The sequence below is a fragment of the Stegostoma tigrinum genome, chromosome 11 (genome assembly GCF_030684315.1).
Source record: "Stegostoma tigrinum isolate sSteTig4 chromosome 11, sSteTig4.hap1, whole genome shotgun sequence".
NCBI classification, from domain to species: domain Eukaryota; kingdom Metazoa; phylum Chordata; class Chondrichthyes; order Orectolobiformes; family Stegostomatidae; genus Stegostoma; species Stegostoma tigrinum.
This window is the reverse complement of record NC_081364.1, coordinates 39,973,022-39,985,933: the sequence shown is the minus strand read 5'-3', so window position 1 is coordinate 39,985,933 and position 12,912 is coordinate 39,973,022. Positions and strand designations below refer to the sequence as shown.

General features: G+C 40.7%; 1 protein-coding gene across 2 annotated transcripts in view; it reads right to left on the bottom strand.

Moving 5' to 3' along the window:
• Nucleotides 1-2,812: 2,812 nt before the first annotated feature.
• The window catches only part of shq1 (SHQ1, H/ACA ribonucleoprotein assembly factor), a 120,629-nt gene continuing 110,529 nt past the window's right edge, over nucleotides 2,813-12,912 (bottom strand). For both annotated transcript variants that reach the window (XM_048547956.2, XM_048547957.2), the window contains exon 12: nucleotides 2,813-4,714. In XM_048547956.2, coding sequence (XP_048403913.1) covers nucleotides 4,024-4,714 — 691 coding nt within the window. In that variant the 3' untranslated portion in view covers nucleotides 2,813-4,023. The remainder of the gene's footprint in view (nucleotides 4,715-12,912) is intronic.

Genomic DNA, 12,912 nt, shown 5'->3' with positions numbered 1-12,912 from the left:
TATGATCATGAAACAAACTGACACTCATTTTAATTAGCAGAGACAGCTTATTCTGATTTCAAAAGTAATACAAATTTCATGAATATGAAACATAGCAGATCTACCAGATATGAAAAGAAGGGTCACACATCTAACTACACTAATATGGGAGATATGCATATTCAAATAATTACTCCACAAAATCTCTCTCAAAATTTCCCCAACCTATCTGGATATAGCTTGAAGGCGGCCCGAAACGTCTGCTTTTGTGCTCCTGAGGTGCTGCTTGGCCTGCTGTGTTCATCCAACTCCACACTTTGTTATCTTGGATATAGCTTGGACTGAGTACTCCTTCTGTTTATCACTTGAAAAAATGGATTGTGCAGAATAACTCTCTCAATTGAGATTATCCATCTATTGATGTGCATTCTTCTGTTTGTTTATTTGTTACAGCCTTGGGTCAGCCACAACCTTCAGTCACATTAACAGGGCTCATGTCCGGTTACTTGTAGTCATAAAGGCAGAAATACTTAAGTGTGTAGCCCCTTTTCACGAACACTAAATATGCCAAAGCTTTTTACAATCAATGTATTATTTCTTGACATGCAATTACTACCGAGAAGTGGGAATTTATACCACAGGCAGTTTATACAAAGCAAGGTCAATGTGATAATCACCAGGTAGACTATTTTTGTGATTTGACTGGAGGATAAAATAAGATCAAATATTACCCTTCTTCTCTTGTACAAAATGGTGCCATGAGATGTTTTACATCCATCTGAGGGGGTAAATGGGGCAGTGACTTAACATCTCATTTAAGGGACTGTTCCTCTCAGTCATCTCAAATCAACCTGGATGCTGTGCACAAAATCTCTGTTTAAGTCCATTCTAGTTCAGAGACAAAAATGCCAACCAAGTGAGTCAGTGTTAACCTGTGTTAAAATGACCATGCAGTAAAAGCACGCGAGATATGAAAGGCTTTGTTGTATGTTTACCAATGTTTGCTGTGTAAATACAGGAAAATTTCACTTGCTGTCAAAGATTTCATGCCACGATGCAGAGCAGGGAGATATTAGAAACAGCAGCAATAATTTCCAACAGCATTCATTTCTATACTTGTACTCGAAAATGGTTTCTCCATGTGAAAGCAGTGGAGCTGGATCTTTAACTTTATTCAAAGCTGAGTTAGATAGGTTTTTAACAAATAAGATAATCAAGGGGTCCAGATAAGAAAGTGGAGCTGAGATCAGCCAAATCAGCCATGATCCTATTAAGTGATGGAACAGGTTCAGAGGGCCAAAGGTCCCACTACTCTTGCTCATAAATTCTACGTTCTTACAGCTATTGGGCATGGATTTACAAACCGAATGCCATGAAGACTGAATCAGCCACTAAATGGAGAGTAAAATGGTGTATTCAAAGCAATAGTTGGGCATTTATGAGCAGTTAGGAAGCTGCTCCATCAACTCAATAACAAGCCACACTGAAAAATAAGTTGCTTCCATGTCACTGGCCCTCCAACGAGCTTTGTAAAACTACAGCTGTGACATCCAGTGGCAGGATGCCAAAATTGCACACATTCCTATTTTAAAATGCAACATTGTCAGAACCCCAAGCCAATCTTTCTGGAGCGTGAGAAACAAATTCTTGCATTTTCATGTGTGAACACTGACTCTCCTATCACATTACTTCAAGGCAACATTAGGGTGCACTAAGGCTCTGGCAGCAACCATTCAGGTTTCAATTTTTTTTGCATATCATGTAATAGTCTCTATTTCACAAAGGAACATACACATCAGTTGCTCCTGATACACATTTTTCTTGTCTCTAAGCAAACTCAGCAATTATGAAGAGGCACAAGGGCAAGAAGCATATTTTCCTGGATTCCAATATTTCAAACTTTGCAGCTGTTTTCATTCAAGGGAGTGTGCAAACGTTGTCAAAATATCTCAACAAATGCCAGAAGTGGAGACAGATTTCACACAATTTTTAAATAGGAAGATTTTCTTAGTGAGATAGTAGGAACTGCCGATGCTGGACAATCTGAGAAAACACAGTGTGAAGCTGCATGAACTCAGCAGGCCAAGCAGCAGAGGAGCAGGAAAGTTTGACGTTTTGGGTTGAGAGCCTTCTTCAGAAATGGGGGAGAGGAAGGGGATTCTGAAATAAATAGGGAGACAGGAGGAGGCAGATAGAAGATCGGTAAAGGAGAAGATAGGGTGAGAGGAGACAGACAGGTCAAAGAGGCGGGGTTGGAGCCAGTGAAGGTGAATGTAGGTGGGGAGTTAGGGAGGGGATTGGTCGGCCCAGGGAGGACGGACAGGTCAAGGAGGCGGGATGAGGTTAGTGGGTAGGAGATGGGGGTGGGACTTAAGTTGGGAGGAAAGGTTAGGCAGGTGGGGACTAGCTGGGCTGGTTTTGGGGTGTGGTCAGGGGAGGGGAGATTTTGAAGCTTGTGAAGTCCACATTGATACCCTTGGGCTGCAGGGTTCCCAAGCACAATACGAGATGCTGTTCCTGCATCTTTCAGGTGGCATCATTGTGGCAATGCAGGAGGCCCAGGATGGACGTGTCATCCAAGAAGTGGGGAGGTTGAAATGGTTCACAACTGGGAGGTGTAGTTGTTTGTTGCTCCCTAACTCCCCAGCTACATTCACCTTCACTGGCTCTCACACCGCCTCTTTAACCTGTCTGTCTCCTCTCACCCCATCTTCTCCTTTATCCATCTTCTACCCACCTCCCCCTGTCTCCCTATTTATTTCAGAATCCCCTTCCCCTCTCCCATTTCTGAAGAAGGGTCTCGACCCAAAACGTCAAACTTTCCTGTTCTTCTGATGCTGCTTGGCCTGCTGTGTTCATCCAGCTTGACACCGTGTTATCTCAGGTTTTCTTAGTGCTAGTTTAAATCATTAAAAGGCAGTTAGGATATTCGTTAGGTGGTTGATAAATGCTACATCTTTCCAACAGTGTGTAAATGAGATTATTTTACTGTAATCACCAACCCAAGGAAACCTAAACAGATAAATAGAAAGCGGGGCATAACACCAGCGCTTCATCGGAGGCTCACTGATGATGTTACCTAGAATGGTGACGAACCGTCTGAAAACTAACCTTCCAGCTCAGTGAGCAAACTCACATCCAGAACCTCAACCTGAGCTACAAATCTTCTCAAAACTCGCTACTTTACTGTCAATTTGAAGCATGAATTTCCATTCTATAACATGGTCTCAATGATAAAATCTGCCTCCTCTCCCTCTCTTTCACAACTTCCGCAATAATGAGTGCTTTTCAGGATCCAGTCAGCTCTGACATTCACTTTAATGAGCATCGCACGTTTCTCAACATTCGAATTTGAGTGACACGATTAATACAAATGGATTGACTGTTCAGCTCCAGCCCAGCAGTTCCACATTAATTGTAAACTGTATGTCATTTTACTTGTGCTTTGCTTTTTGTTTTTAAAATTAAATCTTGCCTAATGTAAGCCTCCCTTCTCTCACACCATGTACAATTCCTTGGCTAATGAGGCAGCAATCAGGACTCACAGGCAATATCCTACGTGGGATGTGTTTCTTAGCAAACAGCGAATCTGTTGATTCAAACCCAAATTCTATCAGCCCACAGCGCCATTCTTGAATATGAAGGACATGTTGCCTACAGGTCTTCCATGTGCATATTAAGTGATACTGCTGTTATGATGAAAGCTTGTTAGATTAAAAAAAACTATAAAAGAAACACAGGCTAGATAATAAGGACTGACATGATCGAAACCAATTCTCAACTGTGTTATAGATCGACTAACACTGGTTAAACTTATAGTGCGATGGTTTAACATCAAGACATAATGCAGAATGAAGGCAATAATGATATCTATTATTTTGAAGACATAAGTAATATAGTTATGTACAGTTATACTGGATATTGTGCAAAAAAATCCAAAGAATTCAAGAGCAAATTTTCACTTCTGAAGTGATTCAGTAAGTCAACCAGCGTCAACCACTTGCTCATAAATCAGCTTGTTCTTTTCTCGCATGCAAGCTGGACTCATGCCAGGTTTATAAAATCCTCCGTGTTATCAGGATCTGCAACAAGCAGCAGGCAATTCCTCTTAGGAGACACCTCTAAGAAAGTCTGCTGTGAGGTCGTCTGTGAATGCTGATACTGTGCCAAACTCTGAAGAGGCAGGCTTGTTGGTGTGTGCTCTGAATTCTCAGCAGCAGATTTTTCACAGCAGTCCGAAAACCCCATTGACTGTAACTGATCTGCAACCTCCTCTATCAATCTTCTTGGAGGTGCTTTACCAGTGGAAGTCTCTCCCAATGGGCAGTTAACTGGATATCCTATGGCATCCATATGCACAGTTTTATCACCACAGTTCAATTTGATCATATCCTCTTCAGCTTGGAACTCAGCAACACAGTCAGCCTCTGCTGCATGGCACAATCCTTTTCTATCCATTTCCTCAGAAATGCTACAGTTAGACAAATCGCCTTCACATGAATCAGACTCTCTAGTATCACTGGATGAGCTACTGGATTCCTCAGAGTCACTATCTTCCTCAGTCTCGCTTTCTGAGGGGAGCGACTGGAGTCCACTCTGCCCTGATCGTATTTCATTTTCTTCCTCTTGAACTAATAGCGCTGCTTTCTCCAATTCTTCAAGTTCAAAGCCTAAATTATCCTTTGTGACTTTTATATTCTGCAGTGACTCAGCCAAGGATGTAAGCTTCTTTGACCTACAGGAGAAAATGACAACTTTTAAAACTTGCTAATTTATGAGCAATTGTGCCACATTTTTCAACGTGTCATGTTCTGAACTGCACCATTATCCTTTAGTATTGTCAGTTTTTAATTATGAAATGATCATTCCAGATGAATACAACATTACTTTTGCCAATAACTTGAATTGCAGAGCATTTCCTAGTTACATTTAAATAATTTACGGTAGTTCAAACTCCGATCACATGGGCAATATTACATCGGTGGCAAACAAGAATCTATTATGAAGCCAATAGTGCTTCAACAATTCTAATATGCCAATTCAACATTATGTCTAACCTTTAAACCCATGGATTTCATATGGTTACTTACCAGGTTTAATTACTCAGCCCGTTTGAAAAAATATTGCATTCATTTTATAATACCCACTAATTTTCAGATTTAACAGTCCAGAAACTCATATTTATGCAAAACATGGCAGAGAATTATGGTCAAGCAAAGCCTGTGATAGCAATACCAGGAGCAGTGTCCAGAATGAAAATTTGCAGATTAATAAAGGGACTGCATTAGCTCATTTCATCCACTCCCTGAAAGTATGCAATAAAAACTGAAAATGTCAGAGAAATTCAGCAGGCCTAGCGGCATGTGCGGGGAGAAACAGTTAAGTCTCAAATCCAACATGACTCTCCTTCAATTCTGAAGAGGAGTCATTCCAGACTCAAAACATTAACAGTTTCTTTTGTCACAGATGGCTGTCAGACCTCCTGAGTCTCTCCAGAAAATGATGTTTTTACTTCCGATTTTAGCATCTGTAGTATATTGTTCTTATTCTGTAAAATTATGAGTTGCTCCTCCATTAGTAACATATCACACAATGCACTATTGATACAAGCAAACAGAGCACGAAGCTCTCAATTTCAATCAAAATTTATTCAATTACTAAAAAAAAGACATAGAACTATGGATACTGGAAATCTGAAACAAAAACAAAAATTACTGGAGCAAGTCAGCAGGTCTGGCAGCATTTGTGGACAAAAAGCAGAGTTAACATTTCATGTTCAGTGGCTAGACCTTCACTGGGCCTGAAGCATCAACTCTCCACAGATGCTGCCAGACCTACTGCTTCTCTACTAACTTCTATTTCAGCTTGCTCATGGTCAGGTCCCATGAAACACACTCCTTTGGGAAAGGAAGAATTTTGGGGTAAATCAGGAGGGTTTAAATGAAAATTTAATATGCATCATTAGGAAAACTCTCAGAGGAACAGCACAAAGCATAATAATTGGAGAATTGCTTGATCATAGCAGGATGCTATGAGGGTTTGTTATCTAAAATATTAATTTATAACAACATCAGGTGGATACAGACAAACACCTTGAACTTTACAAAAAGAATGTTTTTCAAAGAACACTGGCCAATAAGCAGCTCAAATGCTGCATTTGTTAAAAACAAACTTCTTTCAAGGCACAAAATTTGTGGTCTCAGAGAAGTCACGTTGCTCTTGGGTGTAAAAACAAACACTGATTTTAGAACCTACCGCAAGAGAAACTGTGCAAGCAGAAGCAGCAACACCTGTCTCTCTTTCATGGAAATCTCACTCATCAAAGCTGCTTGAGAGATGAAGGCTCACCAGAAGTCTTCACTGCTAGAAGCTGAAAGCTCTTAAGGGAGAGTTCCAAATCAACACCACCATCGAGTTTTGAGAAGATTTGTAGCTCAGGTTGAGGTTCTGGATGAGAGTTTGTTCACTGAGCTGGAAGGTTAGTTTTCAGACGTTTCGTCACCATTCTAGGTAACATCATCAGTGAGCCTCCGACGAAGTGCTGGTGTTATGTCCCACTTTCTATTTATCTGTTTAGGTTTCCTTGGGTTGGTGATGTCATTTCCTGCATTGGTGATGTCATTTCCTGTTCTTTTTCTCAGGGGATGGTAGATTGGCTCCAAATCAATGTGTTTGTGGATGGAGTTCCGGTTGGAATGCCGTGCTTCCAGGAATTCTCGTGCGTGTCTCTGTTTGGCTTGTCCTAGGATGGATGTGTTGTCCCAATCAAAGTGGTGTCCTTCCTCATCTGTATGTAAGGATACTAGTGATAGTGGGTCTTGTCGTTTTGTGGCTAGTTGATGTTCATGTATCCTGGTGGCTAGCTTTCTGCCACCTAGTAGAAGACTCACGCCTCTCCAATCGCTCCACGCAAGAATTCCTGAACACTAAAGACACCAAGATGGAAGAGGATGAAATAATGGTCTCCTTTGATGTAACAGCCCTGTTCACATCCATCAACATCAACCTGGCCAAAGAAACACTGACTACACTATTAGAAGAACAGAAGACACATACACCAGACACCACCAACCTCATCAGCAAGGACAACATCATCAAGCCAGTGGACCTATGCCTCACCACCCACTTCATTTTCAATAGCAAAACCTACAGACAAACCAACGGTACACCCATGGGATCTCCGATATCAGGGTTCTTAGCAGAGGCAGTAATGCAGAGACTCGAACAAACAGCTCTGCCAATCATCCAACCCAAACTTTGGGTTCGCTACGTGCATGACACCTTTGTCATCACTAAACAAAACAAATTAGAGGAAACCTTCAAGACCATCAATAATACCCTTTACTGGCATAACATTCACAAAAGAGGAGGAAAACAACAACAAACTGCCATTCCTAGATGTCACAGTGGAGCGAACAGCCAATGGGGAACTTCAAACCAGCGTCGACAGGAAAACAACACATACGGACCAAATACTGAACTACAGGAGCAACCATCCCAACACCCACAAACGAAGCTGCATTAGAACATTATTCCGAGCCACTACACATTGCAGCACAGAGGAACTACAAACAGCAGAAGAAAATCACCTATACAGCATATTCAAAAAGAACGGGTACCCAATGAACACAGTCCGCCAATTTCTCAGCAACAAACCCAAACAAACAGACAAAACGGGCCCAGAAACCATAATCACTCTCCCCTACATCAAAGACATTTCCGAAATGACTGCCAGACTACTCGGACCTCTTGGCATCAGGGTAGCCCACAAACCCACCAACATACTAATAGCAGCTAATGAACTTAAAAGACCCTATACAGACAAAAAGCAAAACGAACGTCATCTACAAAATGCCTTGCAAGAACTGTGACAAACACTACATTGGGCAAACAGGCAGAAAGCTAGCCAACAGGATACATGAACGTCAACTAGCCACAAAACGAAATGACCCACTATCACTAGTATCCTTACATACAGATGAGGAAGGACACCACTTTGATCGGGACAATACATCCATCCTAGGACAAGCCAAACAGAAACACGCACGAGAATTCCTAGAAGTATGGCATTCCAACTGGAACTCCATCAACAAACACATTGATTTGGAGCCAATCTACCATCCTCTGAGAAAACGAACAGGAAATGACATCACCAACCCAAGGAAACCTAAACAGATAAATAGAAAGCGGGGCATAACACCAGCACTTCATCAGAGGCTCACTGATGACGTTACCTAGAACGGTGATGAAACGTCTGAAAACTAACCTTCCAGCTCAGCGAGCAAACTCACATCCACAGCACCACCATCTTCTAGAAAACAAGCGAGTCATCCTAGGCGTCAACTACAAAATGTATCTCCTGGTAAGCGGCTCCCGTACCAGCAATGACATAAGAAAGTTGCCCTTCTGAAAACCATAAACAAACCTCTGGACAACATGCATTTTGCCAAATTTTAATGTCTAAAACTCTGAAGAGTTTCAGTGTACTTTGTTTTTGCATGTATTGGGAGGCATGAAGGTTGTTCTTCGTTAAAAACAGTTGGAAATTTGGATATATTTTTATATTTTAAACCGTCTGTTAGTAATCTCTGCAAGTTTGTTCAACTGAGTTTTCGATATCAGACTTTTCACCTATAAACTTAAACAAGAAACCTGGCTGGCTTGCTTCTTACACCAAGCGCAATGAAGTACATACAGTATCTTTTCTACTGAAATATCACAAGTTCCCTTTTAAATTTAAACTCTGCTGTAACCATCTCTGGAGTGGGACAAAGTCAGAAGTCAGCACAACCCCATTAAGTTGGTCAGAACGTGATGCACGGAACAATAATATTCCAGATGTAAACATTTGATTTGTTCACTTTCTGCATTCATTCAGTCAGTTAGCAAAAAATTAATTTTGGTAATCACAGGCTGGAAAAGGAAGAGAATGATACATGCTAACCAGGTTCTTGGCACTGAGCATGATTCAATTATCCCTGCTAGAAACAAAACACGTTGGTAAATGGCAGAATATTCAAGAATTTTGAAGAGGAATGATTGATCAAAGAAGCTGCAAGGGAAGAATAATCAGCTGGAATGCATTTGTTACCCATTATTCAGTCTTGCCAAACGTCCTTCCTATTCTGCCAATCTCTAGCACTGCTAAAATTGAAATTCACTAGGTGAAAATGCAGAAGCCTTGTAAAAATCACATACATTACACATTTAAACAAAAGGTCAGAGTGAAATACGAGTTTGCTGCTGAAAACAATTGCAAAGTTAGCGTTTGTTTTATTGTAAGATTCTTTATGAAAGTAGTTACATTTACATCAAACGTAAAGCAGATATATCAAGCTTCAATATTAATTTAATTGGGTGGAAACTGCACTTCAGTTGATCATTCTGTCCTTGCAGCCTCTTCAATCTCCTTTTTACTCTTCAAAGCTCTTGAATATGTTGTCACTTCACACGTTTGTGGCCCTCTCTTCCTGCGAAAGCAGCTAAATATTTGGGCAGTGTGTTTATCAGGAGGCAGTTTATCAGATTAATCTTGAAGGCACATCTCACAGCTTGGAGCATAGATTGTGTGATGGCTGTGGTCATTTAGCAAATGAGATGACTTGCTATGAGTCTGACAGATGATGATACAAATCCCATAGCAGTCATTTGAAAGCAATATAAATGAATTGCGAGGAAGCGAGAATGTTTAAGATAACAGCAATGACAAATAGCTATACTTGTATCATATGAGAGCGGTTTATGCCTCTTAATTCTTGGTCACTATTTTTAGAATAATTTCATTTCCAGACAGAACCTTTCAATATTAAAAATTCATTAAAAAGCCCAAGATGGATCAACATTTCTTGTCTTCTTTAATTTGAATATTTACAATAATAATGGCACGCTTGTCTTATTTAAATACATAAAAGGAAACTTAGCCGTCAAGTAGATGCCTCCAAGAATAATAAAATATGCACTATGAAATATTCTGCTTTACAATGCTTTTCATGGATGGCTCTTCAGTTCAGTGTGAATTTTTACACTTTTCTACAATATTACTGTAAAATTACAAACCCACTGAGTTTTAAAATTTATGATGTGCTTCTGAGTAGAGGAAAAGGCTCCGATATAAATAACAATACAAAACAAACCTAAATTAGAAAACCTGTCTATCAAACCATTTGGCACATCATCACAAGAAACAGGCCCTCTGATTCTCCACTGCCATTCTATATGATCATGGCTGATCCCAGTCTGGCCCTAAATCCACTTTTCCCCCTACCCCTACGCTTCAGAAGCAACCCTTAATTTCTTGTAGAACAAAAATAGCCCAAAACGGTCTCCTTCCGCACCATAACTATTCCACAACTCTGTGACAAATCCACCTAACTCAGTCTTGAAAAATCCAAAGACCCCCCCCTACACCTCCCCCAACTCTCTAGGGAAGGGAATTTCAAACACTAATGAATATCATTGGAGAAATTCCTCCATTACCATTTAAAAAGATGATTCCTTAGCGGTAGGGTTAACATGAGACCAACCCGGAGAGTAGACTTCCCTTTATTCATTCTGTTTCACATGAATACATTTGCAAATCCTTTTCTATAATATTTTCTCTCATCTTATACTTTCATCAAAAGTAATATTCAGGCTTCATGTCTGATCCACATTTGCTAAACCCTGACAGTGCCACGCTGTTGTGAAGCACATCAGGGTCGAAGGACTGATTTTCCCCAGCTCCCTGCAAGATAGAAGACAGCTTCCGGAGAGTTGTCAGACTCATCAATTTAATACCTATATCCAAAAAAAAAGGAACCCAAAGGAAAGCTTGAGAGCCACCCAGGTGAATACGAGAACAATCTTGCAAATAGTAGCTAAAGCATTTCTGAAGTGCAGTGCTTTCGCTGATTGTATTTTGAGAGTGTAATGTTCAAAGTGGGCAGTGAAAAACGTGACTGGGCACTTCGATTTTGCAAAAGATGTAAATACAGTATCTGATGAAAGGGTGTCACCAAAAACTGAAAAAGGTGGGAATGAAAGGTCACAGAAATTTGAGTTCGGAAATAATGCAGTAAAATAGTGCTTGCAGTGATACCACATCACAGAACAACCACTAAGTAAACAGAGTGACTACAATATACAGAGAAAATAATTAATGGCTTAGGAGAAAGTATAAGACTTTATTTTAGTCATTAACAGGACATGGCAAGACAAAGGAAACAGAAGGTCCATCAAGACTGCTGCTAGTTTACATGATCATGACTGATCTTCTATTTCAACATTTAGCTGCATCCTAAATTACTTCTGAGATGGTGTTGACGAGTAGCCATTTTGAACCGCTGCAACAGATAAAGTGTAATTATGACTGCAGTGCTCTAGGGGAGGCAGTTCAAGAATTTTAATTTGGACACATACATATTTCCAGTTCAGAATGGCAAAACAAAAATTGCCAGTGGCAGTGATCCCTGCTGCCTTTGAGGAAATAAAGATCGTTTAGGTGGTTTGGTTCTAGATGTCTAGTGAATTAATCCAGTACATTTTGCAGTCTCATACTGTTCTCACAATGTACCAGCCTGGAGGGAACAAATGTTTAATGAGGTAGATGGGATGCTGACTATTATGTTCTATCTTGGAGTCAATGGAACGCTTTAGAACTTTGAGTCATTCACCGCAGAACAGCCTGCTCAAATTTGCCTGATAACTTCCAAGGCCACCACCTCTGATGGATTTGGTCTGGGATTGCAACAAGGAATATGCAAACGGTGAAACAGAAGGTAGGATTGGTGGCTGAAAGGCATAGTTCTGTGATTTTGACAATCAGCTTGTGGCTGGTCCATTACGTGGGACAGCTCTCCCAGATCTGGGACAACTTCCTAGATGCTGCAAACAACTGAACCATTGTGGCTTTTGATGTTTGGTACTAGATTGGAGCTGGGTTGTGTCTCTAGTTTTGAGTTTATTAGAATCTTTTGTCAATGTTTGATGCAATGGAGTTGCTTGCAATACCATTTCAAGACCAGTTAAGAGTCACGGGTGTGGGTCTGGAGTCGCTCATTTGTCAGACTAGTTGGGCATGGTAGATGGTGGACATCCTTACTGTGAGCTTTAGGTTAGAATGCTGCCTGCCATCTGAACCAAACAAGTTCTAGCCTGGGATTAGCAATGGTGAAATGCCAAAGAAATGAATCATAGTCACAGATCCCACGTGTGATTGAGATATCCAATAATGGTCCCATCTTTTCTCTCATGTGGACGGAAAGGATCGCACATCATGATTTCGAGTGAGACCAGAAGAACAATCCCTGGCTTATGGACAGCATTTTTTCCTCAGTCAACCCCATAAAATCAGATTGTCTTATGAACACACTGGTACTCGTCAAGTCTGCTGTGGGCAAACTGTCTGCCTTAAGCCCAACATTCCAACACTGACGGTACTTCAACAAGTACTTCATTCATCATAAAGTGCTTTTGCTAATAGTTGGCTGCGAAAGACACTAAAGAAAATAACTAACTTTCTTTTCTATATTGTCATTGGACACAAAGCAGCGAAGGTTGAACTTGCGTGATCCTGGCTACAGAGAGTCTGTTTTACAAGGAGATAATGAGCTTGCACTCACTTGAGGTGAGAAGCATGACAGACAACTTTATGGAAACATTTAAAGATTTTTAGGGATCTGGACAAGCTAGATGTTGAGAGGCTGTTTCCTTTGTGAGACATGGCATAATCTGAGTGTGAGCAGTCATCCACTAAAGGTGAGAGAAATTTGCATGGAATTCCTTCCCACAGAAGGCCGGCATGGCTGGGTCATTAAACTACTTAAGGTTGAGACAGCTAGATTTTTAATCCATAAAAGTATTCTGAGGAAAAGACAGGAACACGAAACTGAGGATCATCAGATCAGTCATGATCTCATTGAATGGTGAAGACGACTCGATGGGCTGAATGGTCTA